The sequence below is a fragment of the Dromaius novaehollandiae genome, chromosome Z (genome assembly GCF_036370855.1).
Source record: "Dromaius novaehollandiae isolate bDroNov1 chromosome Z, bDroNov1.hap1, whole genome shotgun sequence".
In the NCBI taxonomy this organism is placed as follows: Eukaryota; Metazoa; Chordata; class Aves; order Casuariiformes; family Dromaiidae; genus Dromaius; species Dromaius novaehollandiae.
The window spans coordinates 3,177,048-3,198,046 of NC_088132.1; the positions used below are offsets into that span (position 1 = coordinate 3,177,048).

Here is a 20,999-nt window from a genome sequence, read left to right on the forward strand (position 1 = left end):
CACATAAAATGCTGGAACATTTAATATAGCATAATGTTTTACATGTACACCTTCTAAACAAAACTCAACAATCAAATAAGTAAATGAATATACAGAACATAATGTGTGAAGCTAGTCCTATAGATCTGGCTACCTTTTCCTTTTATAAACACATTAATAAGCTGGCATTTCTCTGGAACTAATACAAAAGATCATGATGTTATCATATCTGTAAGACCCGTCAGACAAACAAACATTTCTTTTCCAGTGTGACAGGGTGGTAGGTTTATTCACATATGGACAAAGAAATCTAATGAAATATGAGAAGATAAAAACAACTTTTTTTTTTAATTTCCAAAAGTGGGGATGATTAGTCTGTAAAGAGACATTCTGAAAGCTAATGGAGCTTTTACTAGCTACAAAATTATTTAGAAGGTCATTTTTTTCCTTAAATGCATTATCAGAAAAGTGACTGGAGTGCTTTATTACATTCTTTTCATTTCCTCAAAGTTCTCTTTCCTCATCTTGTAGGTCCTGGCACCGTAAGGTGCCTTGCAGCTTCATGAAGTCAGCATTCAACACATTCAGGAGTTCACAACCCTCTCAGTATGTCTGTGCACAAGAGAGCCCACCAGAGCTTGTGGCCGCACAACAGCCAAGGCCCTACAGGGAACCTGGAAGCCCACAGCAGAAATGTGAAAAAACAAGTTAGGCTGCTGCCCTGGTGATGTAAACTATCAGCACATATGATAAGAACCTACTTGTGCTTCGTAAGAGCTAGGTGGCAGAGTTCAGGCTAAAGTAAAATAATTGTGTCTAGGACTTGAATAAGGTAAACTCAGTCCAACTACTCTAAACTGAACAGTGATAGGGGAGCTTTTGGGTGGAAAGCTACTTATACTGAGTAACTCCTGTCAATAGGGCCACATATGGCCAAGATTGCACAGGTAATAGTGTCAGAAATACCAACATTGGTGTGGATGAAGTGAAACTGGAAACAAGGGGGAAAAAGGAGTGGGTTGCTGGAAAGAGCTTGATGGGGGAAGAAGGATGGAAGAAAGGCAAAAAAAGTGAGCTCAAATTAAGAAAAAATAGGGGCTAAGGTATAAAATCAGATACACAAAAAATGAGTGTGGATCCTCCAACAGCAGGGGTACATATGCCTACTGGCAGCAGTGATACATACCTGCATGCCTCAACCCACTGGGATGCCAGAGGGACCCACCTTGGACAACCTACCATTAGATCTGTGTCCATAACACTTGGTGTGGGAGGAAGTAGATTTGTACCTCCATACTTACACAGCTCAATAGTGATCATTTATGTGATTATTTGGTCTTAATACCTATAATTAACAGTGAAGCCTAATACTCATTATTATATAATAGCATATTAGAATATCTGATTGCCTAGTTCACTGCTAATTTTGCTGCTCTACCAATACCCTTGTAGTGTGTTCATTCGTCAACAAACATCTTAACCAGTTTGCATCAGGTATGTCTCAAGTCTCCATTCTAAAGGGGGAGTGTCAAACCTTGGCAGTAACAATGCCAAAAGCAGAATGAACCTAAAATTTTCTTCACCCTGACAAGTCCAGGTCGTTCCCAAAAAAGGGAATGACAAAGGTCATTAGACCTTATGGTCTTACGGTCCTTTGACTTATGTGACCAGGTCAAGGCCCTTTGTACTCCTAATTATTCATGTTGTCTGTATGTCCACCCTTAGCTACAACCCCTTCCCCTCCCCCCCTCCAAAGGCCAGGAAGCTCTTCCTCCACAGTTCAGAAATTATTTCCAAGTACTACTGCCACAGAGAATGCCAGCAGAACACAAAGTGATGTAGGATTACATTGCTACAGTGTTTATACAGGATTGGGACAATCAGTTATGTCTTAACAAAAAAGACATTTGAGATAAGCAGTATCAAAACAGTGGATGTTTTTCCATGTCACCTTTATAGCTGTACAAAGACCAGGAAACAAGATTAGGAAAAACGTGCTGCTAAAAAGTGCTCTAAACCACTACTCTCAAATCCAAATGAAAGTAACAAATTTGTCCTATTCTTTAAACTAAAAGGAACTGGAACCCTGAAGAAAGGTATTCACTGACTGCTGGATATAAGTGAACTCCTTGAAACATTTCTGTATTACCACGTATGGGATTAAGACTTTTTAAAAGTAGGGCTTAATTCCTTTTTTAAGCATACAATAAGCCTCACTTTTTTTCACTTAGCCAAAAATGAACCCATCCCTAACAGAACCAGAGAAACTAAGCTTGGAGACTTCTCAAAAATTGCTATTTTTAAACAGCACACGCAGTATCAGTGTTGGTAATGTATGACTCTCAGTCAATTACGATCTTAGATTGTTTCATCTCAGAATTAACTTTTTAAAATTTTAATGAGAAAGAAGTTTGTTCTTTGTTCCAAAGGATAAGGGCTTACATGATTCAGATACTGAACAATAATTCTTTGAAAATTTTCAGCATAAATTCAAGGCAAAAATTCTGTATGAATTTTATTAGAATACTTTCCTTTCCTGAGCAAGATTTACAACAGAACATGCAGATGCATTTAATAGCTTACTTCACAATACATTCTGCACGGGCAGCAGTGTAACAAAAGTAGCAATTGAAGTTTACAGCATTTAGTCAAAAAGTGACAGCATCTTCAATAAACAATTAGAGCTTTACTGTTAGTAGTGTCAGTCTTTGGTTTCCAATGCTTATCAAGCTAAAGTGATTAATTCCAGCACCGCATTTAAAGCTACTTAGACTTCAACGCCACTTCTATGTAAGTTTCAGAAGTGTTTATTACATTTTTTTCCCCCACAATCTTGGACATGATAGTAAAAACTTATCAATCAGGCTCTTTTCTAATAAACAGACTAAAGTGCAGAAAGAAAGAAAAAAGGTAGCAAAATGAACAGGATCTCAGTACAAGTGACTTATGTCAGTGTAATTCTGACAAGTTCTCCTGATGAAAAACTGTGCTTATTTTCCAAAAGTTGTACCACAAATGTACTGAAAAAAAGAAAGAAAGAAAGAAAGAAAGAAAGAAAGAAAGAAAAAAGCTGGATAGGGCTAATCATTTTCATTCATAAAAGGGTAAACAGCTAAGACACAATTGCCCTTCTTTTGAAGCTCTCAATATTTAATGGTAAATCTTTCCTTTCCATGAAATGTAAAAGAATTCTGAATGTGTTAAAAACTGACAGTATTCCACTTAAGATCATAGTAACTGACATTTCAGAAAATGACTATGAATTGTTAATTTTATGTCTCATTTCATGGAAGAGCCACTAAAAACTATCTTGAAATCAGAAAACTGTCCTCCAAGGACTGCTACGAACAATTTCAGCAATAAAGCAACAGCAGCTTTTCAAGTCACGAAAGCAGTTCTTTCACAATTAATAACTAGTTATGAGGTTACACTAAAACATGACACAAATATATTCCTGCCTTTGTCCAAAAAGAAGAGAAATATACCATCATGCAGTACAGATGTATCACTAGTTTCAATATAGCACATACTATGTGGCACAACCATGCGCCGAAGTGTCAGAAAAACCTGGATCTAGGTAACTTGACACACTACACTACTCCTCATGTTACTGAAAAAGTTAAGGCATACAAATAGAAGACTTTCTGCACTTCCTTTTATTTTCAAGAAAAGCAAAGTTGGAGATGATGGAGTTTCACTAAAACTCACTTGGTAAAATGCTGATCTCTTAAGTTCATAGTTGTACTGATTCCTGAATTAAAGATGACTATTATTAAAGGCAAAAAAAATCCGTTTTATCTTTTTGTTTGGCTCTCACGTTGGGAAGGTCTAATGCTTTAATCTGGCCTGCATACAAACTGACAATGGAAAAAAGAGCAGCAGTTAACAGCCAAAGGCTGTCAACAGCAGCTGAGTAAAACAAATTTTCCGTATTGTGCTTTGAAAGAGCTCAATTATGCTGGAACATTAACTTAACACTTAACTGCAGGATGGCCCAACAATCTGTGGCAGAATATCCTGGTTGTCACTTAAATGAACAAAACAGCTTAAATAAAGACCCAGTTCCCAAGTGCAGAGTGCTGCAATTTATGCTGCTAACAGTCAACAGTTTGCACACAAGCATAGCACCATGTGGTACTTTAAAAAAAAATAACCTCCTTTAAATGCTCTAAGTGAAGGAGCTACTAGTGTTAAAAAGGGAGACTAAGGAAGGCATGTTTGTACCACCTATATATAAGAACACTTTTAAAAACTTGAAACTTTTGGGAAGACCTCATCTTCCAACCCCTAGAGAGGACAGATACATTGCTTTCTGTGGAAACACTATAAATACTGATAGCAGAACAGGGGAAAACTAGCACACACACCTGAAGGAATTCAGTGGGGAAGGAAAATAAAAACAGCATCCTTAAACCAAAACATGTTTAAATTTTTCTACTGAGCCCATATCACAAAAGAACTTCTGGTAGTATTTATTTTTACTGTCAAAAAAAGTGGACAGAAGAAAGGGGTTCATTAAAATCATGCTTTTCTAGTTAAGTTGATATTCCTTCTGATAACACTTTTTCCTACTTCTGACATATGGTAGTGTCACTTTATTACTATTGCTCCATTAGGAATCAGAACAGTGATTGTTAGAAACGTGGTGTCCACACTGATTGGTTTTACTGGCATGCAAGACTGCAATATTACACATCAACAGTGGAGAGCTTTAAAATGTCATCAGCATATCACGTTCTTGTACACTAGTGTAGAATGGTCTCCCAAAGATGAAGGAATGTAGACCTGGTTTAATCTTCTCAGCTAAGGCCATTATTATGTTAAGATCGCCCTCTGCTGTTAGGTCAAGGTCTATCTTTAAGCTACGAAGAGACTTAAAAGGTTTTTTTCCTTTTTGCCTGCAAGAAAGAAAAAAAGGATTTTTGAAGCCTGGATACCATAAAAGAGAACAAAGTTAGTTTCTAAGAGTCTGTTTTATATTATCTGTTGACTTACGTGTCATCCTCTATGTATTTTATTAAAGTTAAGGCTTTTCTGTGAAGGACTAGCAGAAACTGTGCAAGGAAAGTACTCCTTAGAGACAAGCCTGGTTTCAGGTGAAAGATCTGTTAAAAATTACACCAGAAAATTAGTTGGACACAGAAATTCAAGAATCATTTGAAGAACATGGAATATAAAGAAACACTGCATGCACATATAACAGTTTCCTAATATACCAAAGCAAACACATTAACAGTGGATTCATAGATATACTTAAAATACATGCTTAGTTCCCCAGCTGCTCAGATGTAAATTAAACTGTTTCAGAATTCTGTTAGGACTGAGTTATATTTTCCTTTTTAAAATTATTTGAAAAGAATCTCAGGTAGCTTTTCCAATGTTGTAATTTCAGACATTCTTGCACAGTAATAGAAAATGTGCATTGTATTTCATACATAATAAATAGGACTTTCAGCATTATTCTAATATACAAATTAAGTTTAAATATTTTCAAAGATCATCTGTGTTATCAACCAGATATTTTAAATGGTCATTGTTAGATGCCTTCTCCCTAGCCATGCAGAAAAGAATCACAGCACCAATATGAAAAGGAGCTACCTGACAAGGAAACACCTATTTGCGTTAAATTATTTATTACTAGAGCCCGAAGTACTGATCTTTAACTCTTAGTTCTTTCTGAAAAAACAACCATTACCTGATCCAGGAAGGCTTTTACCAACGTATCTCGATGCAGGATATCTTGAAAGACATTTCTATAGCAATGAAAGCAAGCAAACATGCAAGATAATGCCATGAAGTGACATTAAACACTTCTGTACAAGGACAGCATTACTGCTTATGGCCTGGCAGAAATTAAGTGAACTCAGTTTTAGTGAATTTTAATCCTGCTATTTTTAAAGGTAATACAGAATTTCTATGCCAAACTTCTTTATGTGAAATGAACCAAAACCAGGAAAGCCTTTGGGCCCTGTCAAATACGCATAGTTGTTGTATATTCCCATTTAAAAACCAGGCAACAAAATGAACAAAACACTGTCAGAACCATCACTGAAAATGAATTTCACTAACATTTAACGCAGCAATACTACTCACAGAAATAGTAAATTCCAAAAGAGGAACAGCAGCTACCACAGTTGAAGTAGCTTCTTACAAGAAAAAGCCCCCATCCTGTACTTCATTAGAGCGCTTTACACTACTATTCTCTCAACCCAAATCAAATAACTTTGAGAGTTGTGAGAGTACATACAAATCAGGTGTGAAACTCTCATCTGTGTGGATAATAGGATCCTGAGACATCTCTTCATCTGAATTAGCTCTCCAAAATGCTGTCAACTCAGATCTCATATATCGTCGTTGGTTATAGATGTGTTCATGACAAGGCGGCATCTGCTTCACTGTATTGACATCTACATCTATATGTGTAGTAGGATATGGAGCATACATTACTTGACGGAAGGGCAACACGAAGCTTCCTGTTGCATCCTGTTATAGTGAAAAAAATTAGTCTCCTACTTACTCTTTTGAAAAAGCAAAGATATAGTGGAATCAAACAATATTAAAACATAATTCCTACAGTTTAAATGCCATTTGTTTAGACATATTTTGTTTGAGAAAATTGGTGGCAGTAAGCCCAGTAAAACATCCTACAATAATGGATGATTCCCTTAAGGTAACAGTGAGAAAAGAGGTATTGAGTTAACCTGCCTATTACATCACATCATTAGACAACCTGCTTCTTGACCCCATTCAGAATTCAGTATTACATTTATCTGACAAATTTAGACTAAATGTTCATTACAGCATGAAGCATTATTTTTCTATATATCTTCACTCATTGCAACAGTCCTTTTAAAATACTTGGAAACCGTATGACTGATGGACTGTTCTTTTTTGGTTTTGCTAAAATGCAAAAACTCAGTGCCTTCTGGGATCCATCCTAGCCCGAGGTAGGCAAAAGAGTATTATTATTGCACCCCAGATTGTAGGAACAACCAGAAAAAATATCGTACAAAAGAAACAGATGCCTCAGCAAAAAGAATAGCCCGGAATTTTAGCACACACATAGTTATGGGCATACCTATAGTACCAGGAAGAAATGAAAGAAAGAAAATACATTTCTTTAGCCATGAATGTGTGCATGTGTGTGCATATCAGATATGCACACACATACACACACTGAAGAATGTTCTTAAGCTACTGGAGAACAAAACTTGCCTAACGGACTTACTTTGAGTAATCCTTGAACAAAAAGTCCAGACTCATACTTGAAAGAAGACTCATTTCTACAGAGTCTGGAACATTTCCGTTCTGACGGTGTAAGAAACAGACACAATGTTCTCACAATCTGCATTATAAAAACAGTTTTGTGAAGACAGGAAAACTGAAAGACTAAGTTGACCCTGAAAAACAATTTTTGATTAAAATGTACTAGGCATTTCAAATGCTAAATGAAAAGGTTCATCACACCTATTAGAAGACCCAGAAATTGAGTAGCATGAGAGAAGAGTGACACACTTAAATTATAAAGACATAAGCTGTATTATTCCACCTTCTGGTTAAATGAGTAAAACTCCACATCTTTTGCCAAAGCTCACTTCTTAGCCAACTACATAGGACAAATCACTGTCTTCTGTTAGCTCTTCCTATTACTTAAAAATGAGTTACTCCGATTACTTTCCTGGTCCATGTATGCCTGTTATTTGCTGCATAGTGAAACACTGGCTATTGTCTCCAATAAAGCAAAGTTAACTTTTTTAAATAAGCATCCATGCTTATGATGTTTCCACAACATTATTTCCTCAAGCTTCCCATTAAAAGCAAAAAAGGTACTTCGTTATTCTTTTGCATACTCCTATGCTGCAACAGCTACAAATAATCTTCTTCAAATACTAACATATATTCCACTGTACTAATCTTAACAGCCTTAATTTGTAGTTTCTTATCTGTCTGCAAGGCGTTTGGGAAGGATCCATCCTTGCTCAGTATCTTTATACAACACTTAACATGATGGCGTCCTAGTTTCTGACTTACGCTCTTTGCCACTTCAGCAAGATGCAACAGGTGTTTTTTTGTTACAAAGAAAGCTCAAGTACACCAAGAAAAGGGAGTTTCTTTACAGTTTCTTTTCTTTAACAGTTGTACGATGACACAAAGAGCACAGTACTGACTTGTGTAGGATTTATGGAATTTTGCCCTGGATATATCTTGAGACTCACATTCTTCTAGACTTTTTTTTCCTCCTCAAAACGTCTAGCTTATCAATACATTTTTTCAAACACTCCTATTTAAGCCTTTAACACCTTCTCTGTCACGATAACTTTATCATGTGTGCATCTTACACCCCTGAAACAATACCTGTTAATTCCAATTAGCAATTTCAGCTAAGAACTGAGAATTTTCTTTTCTCCGATTCCCTATTCCTCATGATTAGAATATCACCTTATTGTTCATTTGACCAGAGCTGCTTTACCATCACTCTCAATACACACAAAACAATTCCTTTCTTTCCCGTTTTTTAAAAACATCATGAAGTGCTTACTTCAAAATACAGGTTTACTGAAGAAGCCTTGCTTTTTTCTGAACCTTTTAAAAAAAGAATATATTGCAGTGTAGCTAATATAGAGAGTTACACAACAAATCTATAATATATTCAATAGGTCTAGTATTCTTAATTTTTATGTTGAAGCAATACACATACACACAGATACATTTATAAATGTATCAAAAAAGTGGATCAGAACCAAGGATTAAAATGAGAAGTCTTTCTAAAAGGAAGGTTTCAATCTTCCAAAATAAACTAGAACTTAATGATCAGTACATCATAATTAAAAACATGATCAGACAGAAAACCCCAATGCAGAAGAATATTTTCTATCAGTAGATGAAGTTATCCGACTATATTGCTTCTCCACATGTATTCTCCAGGAGCCTTGTCATGGTCTCAGAACATAAAAATATCGTTACTAAACTGCCCAGAGCAACACTCACAGCAGTATCAGTGAACTCATTAAATGCAATGGTACCTAACATCTGAAGGCTCTAGAATCATATGTTTTTATGTAGACCTTCTTTCCATTCCCAGTTGCAGGGATATTCTGAATCAAATAGGCTTATTAGAGGACTAAACTATGAGTGTAGAGAAGCAATTTATTCAGTGAATTCCATTTGCTCTTGAAAAAACATTTTTTCCACAATTTGTCTCTGCATATTTTGACTGAAGAATAATTTTAGTGTATTTATTAGAAGAAAGGCAATAACAGTCTAATTAAACGCAAGTCATAGGGAAATCCTTCTGAATAAAAGACTGAAATACTACTGTATGCCATAAATAAATACGTTTTAAGAAATATTTCAGTGGATTGTAAACACAGATATTCTCTTCCAGGAACTGTTTTCAATTTATTTGAAACTAGCATTTATATACAATCAAAAAGCTGTGTATAAAAGTGTATTTGCAAAATTTCGCATGAGAAAAATATTCTCCTTTGATTTTTCTTTCAAACACTTTGTAAGCTTAAAATGAGCATCAAAGAATTCTCTGTATTTGCACAAAAATATTACATGAAAAACAGAGCAGATTATTTCATACTGGTTCAAGTTAAGTATTTGGTAACAGATTTAGAAGAGAGTTAAAAAAACATTAACAAAATGGGGAAAGGGATGACTACCACAAAAAAATAGTAATTTCATTGTTCTGAAATGAGAGCCTCCAAACATGACCTTTATACCATAACGATATATGTATATTTTACTCTTCTCTATTAAGAGGTGCAGCTAATGCTGCCCATTGTCTCTAGACCTGGAAGCTCCCTACCACTGTGCCTACTGAAAAGTGTCAGTTCTACACATGCTCCAGCAATTACGCTGAAATACTGCGTATTTTGTTGCTACAGGGCTGAGTTTTAGGCGTTTATATCTGAGCTTTGCATTTCTCTGGCTTTTCTGAAAAGTTGAGTCAAACTTAATTTAAGGATCTATCGATTAAACTGTTGTTATTTACAAATTAGTTTTAAACAGGCTGAAGATAGTCAACACAAACACAGCTACGCAGACAAAAATTTTGGAACTGATTGTAATGGTATAAGATCCTAGTAAGCTTGCACATTCTGAGGTGTGTGTGTGATGACAGATGCATAACAGCTTTGAGGTTTCATGAAACATACGCAATTCATGATGCAGAAGTATATTTATTCCCCAGGATACCAAAATTTGCAGAAACTCATTTCTTAAAGTACAGGGACTACACCCATTGACAAAGCTGAACTGCGCAACTCACTTCAGAATGGTTCAGTTTATATTTATAGCTAACAAATCTGATGTTAAAATCTCCGACTCATTTACTACTCATTTATATGAATAAAATTAAACATATTCATTTGCTTAAAGTTGCCAGAATACAACTGATAAGACACTTTTCAAGCAGAATTATGAATTATTCTAGAATAATGTTAGAGCAATCAACTGAAGTAAGATAACTAGATAATGATATTCCCTCTTTTTTCTACCTCAGGTGTGTTTATAGGCAATCCCTGCAGCAAATGAGACACTAACACTCTTAATAGTCAGCATTCTAGTTTGTTTTGTTAGAAAGTGCCTTACCTTATTAACTTTTTCTGCGCTGCTTCCTACAACTACAGAACAACCACAGGTCTGCAGATGTGAACTAATTGCACTGCAGTTAAAACCAAGAGTAGGTTAATACATTTATTCAGACTTTTCAAATATAACCATTACCATGATTCTACAAGAAGAATTAAGTCCCCTTTTATAACTTTGGGATTTTAGATTTCTGTAGGTTCAAGCAATATCTACATTTTTAGTCTGATGACTAGAAAGACTGGCAGACAAAACCTCTAAATACCACTTACAGCGCTAACCAAAACTGTCTATTGCTACTAACTGTATTATAGCATCATTATAAAATAATTCATCTAAAATAACAGAAGGCATTAATAACGAAGGGTTTGAAAGTATCTTGAAAGATGACCTATTCTATGATCGTTCTCATTTTCTAAAACTGTGGGTCAGATACCAGTTTTGGGACACTTGGTAGGTGAGCTGCCCTATTCTCGCTAACTCCGTGGGCAAGAGCACTTCACACGACTGAGCTCCTCGGCATACAATGGCACACCGGGAATTCGCAGTCTTGTCTTGTGAGCTGCCAGCAGCACAGCTCCTAAGTTTGGGGGCTGCAACAAAGATACCTGTGCTAACCTTGACAACTCTTAACCTGTTCTTAAGAGACTTCTGTGGAGGTTTCGTTATCACTCTTCACAACTTTCTCAAACCAACTGCCCCACAGCTTCGAAAGTTTAGCTATTCTCATAATTAGAAAGCTTTTTCCAACATCTGTGAATACATGGAAGTATCTGAACAGAAGGACTAATTGTATTATGCTTAACCAGCTCTAACAAACACCTCTAAACTGGTCAGGACTGTAATAGCTATGTTGAGACTCTCGAGTCCTATAGGGGGACTTTATACTGGAACTACTACTATTTATCTTACCAAATATTTTTAAAATAGGTAGTTTCAAGGCTATCTGCATACAGATGAATTCCTCACTTTGTGCAATCCAATTTTTATTCAATGAAGTATAGAAATCCGTACCAACACTATATTAGAATTGAGACCTGAACCCAGATGAGTTGATAAGCTCTGCTACCCTCTAAACAGTGGTTTTAAACAGAGCAGCACAGGAAGCTTAACTGAACCTTCATCCCTGAAGACAGAGTCCATCAGATCATTCACCAGATCAGTTACATCACCCCTGTTCATTCATCAGATCACTTATGTCACTTCTGTTCAATAATCCTGCTATTGCTTGTCCTACAGCTGTAGAAAACTGCTCCTATTAGCAGTAATTTTAAGAAAAATATAAAAAGAGGAAAGGTGGGTATGCGGAAAATCATGTAACAAGGAAGTATGCAAAACACCACTCCAGGTAACTGTAGACATATATGACTTAAACATATGCAATGATCCTGATTTTTTGGGATTACTGTGCAACGCTGCACATCTGCAGTGCTGTTCATTTGGATGCTGTCAGCAGCATGTTAAACTAATAGGTATGCTCCAGCCAGAGTCCCTGAGGTTTGGACCCTTTAGACAAATGGCCAAGTTATTCTTCTCCCTGAAAATTTTATCCAGGCAAGAGAAGTAGCACCAAGAAGTCCGTTATCTGCTTCTGATAAAAGAATAACTTATCAAAGGATCAATGACTCTAGCTGCTTACAATAATCCAGCCAACGATATTTGGTACATTATTTCTTAAAGATTGCTAGCCTTACAGGACTAAAAACACAGAGAGAACCCAAATTCTCTATAAAACTAAATACTATATAATTGTGAAGAACTAGTAAATTTAACACATGAATTTGTTCAGTACTGAAAGAATATATGATACTGTATAAACAGACTACAAATTATTTGGAGCTATGCACTACAGAAATTAATGCAGTTGTAGGGGAGATATTCTAAGAGATAGCAGATGATCTATTAAAATCCATGAAATATGCTTCCCATAGGAGACCGAGTTGCTCTAAGGTGAAACTATTTCTAGTTATACATTAAAAATAGGGGATTAAAGCAAAAATACATACTATAATAATGAATGTCCTATATGCTGTACCTTCAGTGACTTTTGTTCATGATAATACAACCCAGTATTTGGTATTTCGTAAAGATGCAAGACTTTGATCAAAGAAAAATAATATTTGGTGTCTAAGGAAATAACTCTGACAATAAACAGCTGCAGCTATTAGCTCAGGCCCATTCTTTTAAAAAGGAAGCAACTTTTACAGCATTTTACACACAAAAATCTCAAAAAGTTAAATACACGTCATTTTCCCCCTCCTGTAAAGAAAACTAATCTAACACATGCTTGCATGCACACATTTACAGATAAACACACACACACACACACACACACACACACAAGTCATTTTACTACAGCATAAATCAAAACTGAATTTCATACTTGAGGAGAAAGCCTTCATGGCAACTATCCCCAATGTCATCATCATTTAGCACTGTATCACTTATCTGAAATGCAAGTGAACATAAACAAAGGTTAGACAAGGTTGTGCGACACCTTTTCAATAACTCATTTTTGTTTTTAATCACAGGTATTGACTGTTTAGGATCTGTTTAAACTAAGTTATAACACTGCCAGAAAAGCAAAACCTTAAAAAGGTCTTCTGGCTTCAGCCAAAGGATATTGAGAGAATGAAAAAAGTCACTGGATCATTAAACTTCTTTCTCCATCATGACAGTCAGTTTATGCCCAATGTATTTTTGTAATGCCTTCACCAGAATACCTTAAACTAGTTCAAGTTGAATCATTTCCACTTCTTTAATGAGAACACTAAACCAAACTGAAACAAGTATCAACATTAAACCCGGTTACTCCTTCATTTATTTTGTTTTCTATGAACAGCCTTTCCCCTTCTCTTTTAAAAATGATATCATTGGTAGCTAATTTTGCTAAGTGCTGAGCAAAAATCCACCACTAGTACTGTTTTATTTACCAAACTAAAACTGCTATGTTAAACCATCCCATACACCATTAAGTAGAGCCTGATGACAAACACCTAAACTGTACAAGAATTTATGACAATTGCATAGGGTTTCTTCTGTTGAAGAGAACATCAAATAAGAATGGCAAAATCACTTTCTTATTCAGAATGCAATAAACATAAGGACTTACATCTATTTCTTCTGAAACACTGTGTGATTTCATAGAGGAAAGAAGTTCCATTACAGGAATAACTTCTCCTGTCAGCATTGGAATGATGCTCTGGCCCTGTGGAATAAATAACATGCTTGGAGTAAAAGCACATCGTGAAGTACAGGAAGTTACCAGGAACAAGCTTGCAATATTACAGGCAAAACAGCTTTAACTTTGCATTGTTTGGAAGTGTGGTATGGGAATTAATTGATACATAGACTTCTTCGACTTTGCTCATCAAGCAATTGTGAACTGGAAACATGTAGTTCACTTTTTAACAAGACACACAATATGTTTTTCCAGGGTCCTATGCTAATTCACCAGATCAGTTTGATTGGCCTAGACAGGACATACTTGGAATGATGCAATTTATTCATACCATATCACATGCAAGTACTGTTAAGCATTACAGATCCAAACCATAATGTTTTAACAGTGACAGGAAAACGGTACCAGGCTTATTAGTTATCGACACAGGAAATTATTTCTCTTGTTCTATCTTTCACACAAAACCTAAAGTTACACTTTCGTATTTACAGTTTCAGAAACAAAATTCTCTTCACAGTCTCATCCATCAAGTCTATAACCACATTCCAACATGACAGACCCTGTACATCTCTGCAACTTGAAAAGGTAATGACCTAGTGAAAAACTACCCCTGAAAGGAGGAGAGAGTAAGTCTGTGGAAGCTACTACCTTAAGGGAACTTCAAGTTCAAATAAAAAACTTCCCTCTTCTGAAAGGTAATATTCTTCATAGACTTCCCTTTTACACATAAAGTAATGGAACATATTTCCCTTCAATTTGTTCACAGCTTCCATCATCCTATCTTCGGTAAGTTTGCCTCATGTGCATGGCAGGTCATCGGCCAGTCCAAAGTATCTTCCTGGATCCCAGTAACGAGAAGCAGCACCAAGTTTTACAGTCACTAGATCCAGTCAAATAGTTTTCTGATGGTGTGCCATATGCATCAGACGGTCTTACCTGGTCCTCCATTCTCTCTGTGCCTTCCAAGACAATCTTCCGGAAATGTTCTTGCCTCTCCTGAGCAAGAGAAGCAGTTAAATGTAAAACCTCTGGTATTTGTCTATACACGTATGCACACAACAGTCAAATGGCAAAATCTCTTCCCTGTAGAGCCATGCTTCTTAGATTCAAATTTTGATGTTCAAGTCTTTTTCTTTTACAGAGTTGACATTAGTAGGAAGTGATGTCACTTTAAACAGATCAATGCTCCCTGCTCTGCTCCTCACCAAACCTCCTACATGTTTGAGCAGGAGTAGTAGGAAAGGGAGAGTGGGATGACAATGACAACAGATTAATAGTTCCTTTGTTACAGACCAAGAAAATGACAGATGATCAGGAGATTAAGGTGCAGAATTTCACTTTATGGACTTTTATTTTCAAATGGAAAACATACAGACTGATGCTTCCTGATGAAACAAGATAAAATTAGATCTCCAGGATAAGGAAAACTATTGGTATGGGAAGGTGAGGAAAGACAGGATTATTTCCACATCTTGAGACACTGACAAGTCTTCAAAACATGCCCACCTGTTTTAAAACCAAATACAGGAGACAAAACCTCAAAGTACATAAAACACACTGTATAAGAGATTGGAACAGGCTCTCAAAACAGACTCATCAGCAGTTCAGTAGCAAACAGCATTCAAAATGTAACTCACAACAGAATCTGGTTATTATTCACAGTGAAAGCCTTAATCACTTGACCAATCACTACAAAATGCAAAAATAAAAGATGCTGCAAGAACTAGTATCTTTTGCTAGATGCTGAGAAGTTACTGCATTTTTAGTGGTTAGTCTCCTCTGACTGAACTATTCAAAGTTCATCAAACTCAAGTGGTTAAAGAGTTTACCTAACCTCTTTGGAGCAGATGAATAATGCCATCAAACGGTACTAAGACTTCTCTAACAATCTGAAAGTAGTGCCTACGAAAGACAACACAGATACTATGCAGATTCCTTCAGGGCACCTCCATTGTGACTTCAGCATCAGTGTCATAAGGCTTCTGTGACAATGAAGATCCTTTGCTTTAAAATAAGTCAGTCTTCATGAAGATGAGGCTGAACACCACAAGCCACTTCTTTTTGGCAATACAGCTGCTATGAATTATTAGACAAACAACTGGAACATGAAATCTGAGTGGATAAAAGGGATTTCTAACTCCATATAGAAGACTTGTTTGAAGTCGCTTGTCTTTGCCAGTCCACATTTCTCCTAGTCCTGCGTTCAGAAGGTTTCTTCTCTTCTAAAGTCTGGTTAGAACTGTTGTCCATCCCTAAATAGAACTCATGAGAACTGATAATCACAGCAACCATTACAAATGCCAGAACAGATACACAGTTCCTTTGAGATATGACTTCAACATCATTTGTTCTGGTGTAGACATGCTTGCTGAACTGTCAGAAATTGGAAACTGTAATATTTGGGCCTGTCTTAATAAGCTACTTATGTCTAAATTTTAATCTAAATTTTTAATATAATTCTCTCTCTTCTGGGTAAGGCTGAGGCCCTGCAGATAAAGCTAGAAACACTTTTGACCCTCCTGAAAAACCCAACAATAAACAACTTTCTTACAGAATGTTATTCTCTTGATCTACCAAGCTAGACTATCTACTTCAAGAATAGCTGAAAAAGAATGAAGGACTTCACAACTAATTTCAGAGAATACCACCAGAAAACATTTTCCATCATTCTCAATGCAACCCAAAGGCCATTTCTATTGCAGAAAACAGGCGGATGTGGATCAAAATTCAAAAAGAGAGAAGACAAGCTGTAGCTGACAAGGATGCACAATGCTTACTTTGACCATTTCACAATACAAGTCTGTACAGAGAGCCCTAAATGACAGAGAAACTACGTAATAGAGAGCATGAGCATTCCTTTATGTCAAAAGCGCTAATGTCCAGGGAACAAATGACTTCGAGAAGACTAGATTAGGAATGAAACATTTATGTTTCTACTCTACTGCAAATGAATGTTTCAGTCCTGTCTTTCCTTTGAAAAACAAACATCAGAAGTAACAAGAGTGGATGTGAGAGGGACACAGCCAACACCAAGCCATTCAGCAAAAAACACTAGTCTTTGTTAGTGTAACAAAAAGGAAATTACAATTTAACAACAAATTATTATTTTTGGAATCTTATTCAGATTAGAGTACTTAAAAATGGAAGTTTAAAATATGTTGACTAGAGGTCTCAAACAGAACAGGAACAAAAACTTCATCAGGCAATCATACATCACCACAGAATTATACCTGACATGCAATCTACTTCTTTTAGACAATTTGAACTACACATTCTTTTAATTTTTATTATGAGACTGTTATATATTTTTAACAAAATACATAATAATTTTCATTTAATCATGAAAAATCCATAATGAACCCAAAGGTGCAATGCCTCAAAAATAATTTAATACAGTTTCCTTTTTCAGATTTCAAAAGCAGTAATATTTGGACTAAAGGAGATATATTTTCTTGATTCTCCCACAACTTAACACTCTGGCAAATTGTCTTGCTAAACTGTTTGTCAATACCCTTTTTTGAGAAATAATATGGTGACTACTACATACAGAATGGTAACTTGAACTCATTCCAACAGCTTCCTTTTTTGGACACCAACAGTGTAAACAATGATCTGTAACACATTTTCCAATTCCATCTAATATAAATACTTTATTTAGCACAGCTAAAAGCAGTAATTTTCATCAAACTCAGGGAGATGAAAAACACTGCATAGGACACCTGTTTAAACTGGATGAATTGGCACATGCTCATATAATCCTATACATAACAATAAATCATGTGGCTAAAAATCCAGCTCTGAATTTGCTGACATATGGACAACTTTTTACCTTTAAAATCCAATACTTGTAGAGAGATCAGTTTCCTCTGAGTTTTTGTGTTTGGGTTGTTACATAATTGGCATCACAAATCTTAATCTTTTGCTATCACCCAAGACAACTCAGACAACTGTTTTTAGTAATGAACAACAAACCTACCTTATGCATCCATATTCTTCCTTTCCTTATAATATGTGTTAACCTATCCACACACACTCTGTGAAGAGGCAGGTAGAAGCCAAGTTCACTTTGTGGAAGTATAATTGACAGTCCATATGTACTTCTGTCTCCATTCCAGTTTCCATCAAAGATTAATGACACAATGATTACTCTTTTCTCTGCCAAAACGAAAAACTTCACATCTATTGCACCGCTTTCTGCATTCCGAAGTATCTCTCCATTCAGGGTGTGGTTAGCAAGAAAAGTTATTTCACCATCACTGAGAAGTACCTGTTCGGTCTTTGGGGCCCAGATGTGTCGCACTCTGGGGCCAAGAATATTGTCCCAGTAAGCAAAAGTAGCAGCTAATAAAGGTGACTCTCCATTCAAAGAGATCTCTGTTTTTGCAACTGCAGGAGATGGTGGTGGACAAAGAGCTGACATTCCTGTTTCCTCTATCATATCACTAAAACGCTTACATTGCCTAAAAGACAAAGTTTTAGCAGAAAAAATAAAATTAGAGCAGCATCCATTATTATCTCATTTTCTTTTGCTTCCACATCAGACTTCAAGACATCCACAGCTCTGACTTCTACTCTTGGGATTTCATTCTAGCCTTCATGCAAGAAGGAAGTTTATATGCATACTTTCCACATAATGAAGTGGTATGCTTTACGAACGTTAGTCAATCAAAACTCAAATATCCTTTATTCACTCTACAAATGTGATTATTATGAGCCTGCACAACATTCAACTAGTGTAAGAAAACTGACACATGATAAGTATCTCCTTTACTTTAAAGTGGCATGCAACAACCCTACACCTTCCCAATTTTGATAGGGTTGCAGAAGATAACGGGAAGTTCCACCTTCTCCAAAAGACATGTTAGAGTCACAGCAACAGTTACAGAACCCAGATATATTAAATCAGAGTTGTACCAAAAATCTCAACGCAGAAAAGAAAAATATACACAAAATGCACTAAAATGCATTTATCTTGGATTAACTTTGAGACATCAAACCAAAGATTCTTCTTGGTTGTCTGTTTTTTTAATGTCTGCACCTAGACAACTCTACACTGCAACAGAGGGGAAAAAAGGACAAAAGGAAAGGAGAAGTAATCCTCATCCTATTGACACAGCCGTATCTGGTCAGACCTCTAGTGTAGTTTTTTGTTTCATACATCTATAAATTTTAAGCTCCCCAGTAAAATTGTCCAGCTGATTTTCCCTAGAGCAGAAGAGCAAAGCATCTCCCTCTCTATTTACTTTCAAGGCCCGATTTAACAACATTAGGCCACTCTCCTATAGCATATGACAGTCTGGGCTGGTAGAGGGGAAGCCACGCACTAGCCTTAAAATGCAAATTCACAGTTTTAGGGGAAGACAAAACAGACATCCCTGTGTATTTACAGAGCTAGGCAGACGAGAAACTTCCTCTCACCATAGCTCTTCCAGAGAAAAAAGCTGCTCAAAGTTAAGGCTGCTATGGCACAAGACGCCTGCCTGGAGGTTAAACAATCACTACCCAAGCCTGGAACCGGCGTATTTAGCGGAGTCCAGATCTGATTTTCAGCTCGGACTTCACCCACCTCTCAGCAAAAGGGGGGAAGGCGAGCTACAAGCACCTGGCTCCTCCACTTGCTGCCTTTCAGCAAGCGAAATGCGACACCGACACACGCTGAGGCTGAAAACAAAGCCCCTCCACCCGCCACCTCCGCCCCTCACGTAGCGGTGGAAGACCAGGACTCCGCAGCAACCAATCCACCCACCTTCCCCCGGCCCACGCCACTCTCCTCACCTGCGCAACCCCGCCAACAGCTCTCCCCGCCCCCGCCGGCTCGCACGACGCCGCGCATGCGCGCACTCCTTCCCCCGCAACCCTCACAACGATGGGCCTCAGCATCGCTGCCGCGCATGCGCCCCCGCCCCCCCGATCGCCTGCTGGGCCGGAACGGCCCAACTTCACAGAGACGGCGGGGAGGTGCGTGGGGTCTTTGGTTGCAGTTGTGCCAGCGGGCAGAGTGTGCCGCCGGGAGCTCGGAAGAGCGATTGAACTGCACTGGTTGCTTCCAGCAGCCTGGGGGTGGGGGGGGGGGTGTTTCGGCTGATCCATCCTCCGGGGTGGCAGCGCGGAGGTAGCCTTTCCTCCCTGCTTTCTGGAGGCAGAGAAAAATGGCCTCAGGGGGCGAGGCCTGTTCCGCAACGCCGGAGTGACTCGGCGGCGGGCGCTGCCACGGCCAAGGAGAGGGATTTGGTGGGGGGGGAGCCCGCGGCGCCGGGTGGTGGGGCCGGGCCGCCCTTTTCCTCCAGGCGTGATTGCCAAGGGGAAGGCAGCAGCGAGACTGCTTAAAAGGGAGGCTTTCTCTCCTTTCGCTGCTCTAAAAAACTGTACCGAAGCCGCAGTGAATAAAAAGCCGTGCCCATCCCTATTCTTCCTTGCTCTGTAGTGTAGCCTTACCTGTTGTCATGTTCCGCGAAAAGTCATATGTAAGCAAGTTCACGGCGTGGAAGCATACTGCTTGAATTTGTCTTGATACACTATGATTTCAAAAAAACTGTTCCAAAAAAACCCATGGCTGACATGACAGGGAAATCAAGCGTTGCTTGTGAAGGAAGCTAGATGATGGCCTAGCTGTTTATAGCTGGGTCACGGTAGCGCTGTGCCAGTTGCATCAATTTACTAAGAGTTGTTTATTATTATTACCATCATCATCATCAAAACTGGAAGTTTATAATGCTGGAACTATTTCAGTGTCAAAACAAACTATTCAAAAGAGGATCCACTTTTTCAAACTGCTTTCTGTTTTATAGGTGTATGGTACATGCCTTTTCATCTTGTGACTTCAGTGGCCCAGTCTGGAAAAAAAACACCCTGATCACTTAAAGGCCTTTATTTTATTTGCAGTCTAAACATGATAAGCTTATGATACAAAGGCATACCCTATTTATTCAAACTCTCTCACCTCTGCTATACTCTGAGGAGTCCTGTCTTGACCAGGCTCGTACGGGAAGTCTAGCAGAGCACCATAGACCAGAATTATGATTCTTGAGTTGTACCCTGTCAATTCAACAGCAAAAACCACCCTCCTCAAAAGGTGTATAATGCCAGGCAATTAAGCAGAGTTGCAACATCTTGGAGTAAACAATCTCTTCCTATATCATGCAAAGAAGAAAATGAAAAATGTAGTTTTTGGCCACCAAAGGTTTGCCTTTCATGTTACTTTTATTAATGATGTTTAAAATATGCACTGCACATTTGGTACATC

At 37.6% G+C, this 20,999-nt stretch overlaps 1 protein-coding gene and 1 long non-coding RNA gene across 4 annotated transcripts in view; one reads left to right on the forward strand and one right to left on the reverse strand.

The window, feature by feature from the left end:
- Positions 1 to 4: 4 nt before the first annotated feature.
- On the reverse strand, positions 5 to 19,899 carry C9orf72 (C9orf72-SMCR8 complex subunit). Of its 3 annotated transcripts, XM_026104844.2 has the most exons (11): positions 19,532 to 19,589; positions 17,733 to 18,216; positions 14,693 to 14,752; positions 13,688 to 13,783; positions 12,959 to 13,023; positions 10,579 to 10,651; positions 7,208 to 7,324; positions 6,227 to 6,462; positions 5,675 to 5,732; positions 4,975 to 5,084; positions 5 to 4,877 (listed from the first exon to the last, which is right to left on the reverse strand). In XM_026104844.2, the coding sequence occupies exons 2-11, from the start codon at positions 18,192 to 18,194 to the stop codon at positions 4,691 to 4,693; spliced, it is 1,464 nt and encodes a 487-aa protein (XP_025960629.1). In that variant the 5' UTR covers positions 18,195 to 18,216; positions 19,532 to 19,589; the 3' UTR covers positions 5 to 4,690. The 3 variants fall into 3 exon arrangements, with proteins under 3 accessions (XP_025960629.1, XP_025960632.1, XP_064358346.1); XM_026104847.2 differs by lacking the exon at positions 14,693 to 14,752; XM_064502276.1 differs by lacking the exons at positions 14,693 to 14,752; positions 17,733 to 18,216 and having other exon boundaries at positions 19,532 to 19,899.
- LOC135325001 (uncharacterized) overlaps positions 19,617 to 20,999 on the forward strand; it is a 30,525-nt gene continuing 29,142 nt past the window's right edge. The window contains exon 1 of the long non-coding RNA XR_010386232.1: positions 19,617 to 19,714. This is a non-coding gene — a long non-coding RNA (uncharacterized LOC135325001). The remainder of the gene's footprint in view (positions 19,715 to 20,999) is intronic.

Excerpts from the sequence above, each read along its gene's own strand:
- C9orf72 (XM_026104844.2), bottom strand. The coding sequence starts at position 18,194 with ATGATAGAGGAAACAGGAATGTCAGCTCTTTGTCCACCACCATCTCCT. Across the intron at positions 14,753-17,732 it reads GAAGAATATGGATGCATAAG|GAGAGGCAAGAACATTTCCG; the intron begins GTAGGTTTGTTG and ends TCTCTTGCTCAG. Across the intron at positions 13,784-14,692 it reads CAGAGAGAATGGAGGACCAG|GGCCAGAGCATCATTCCAAT; the intron begins GTAAGACCGTCT and ends TTTATTCCACAG.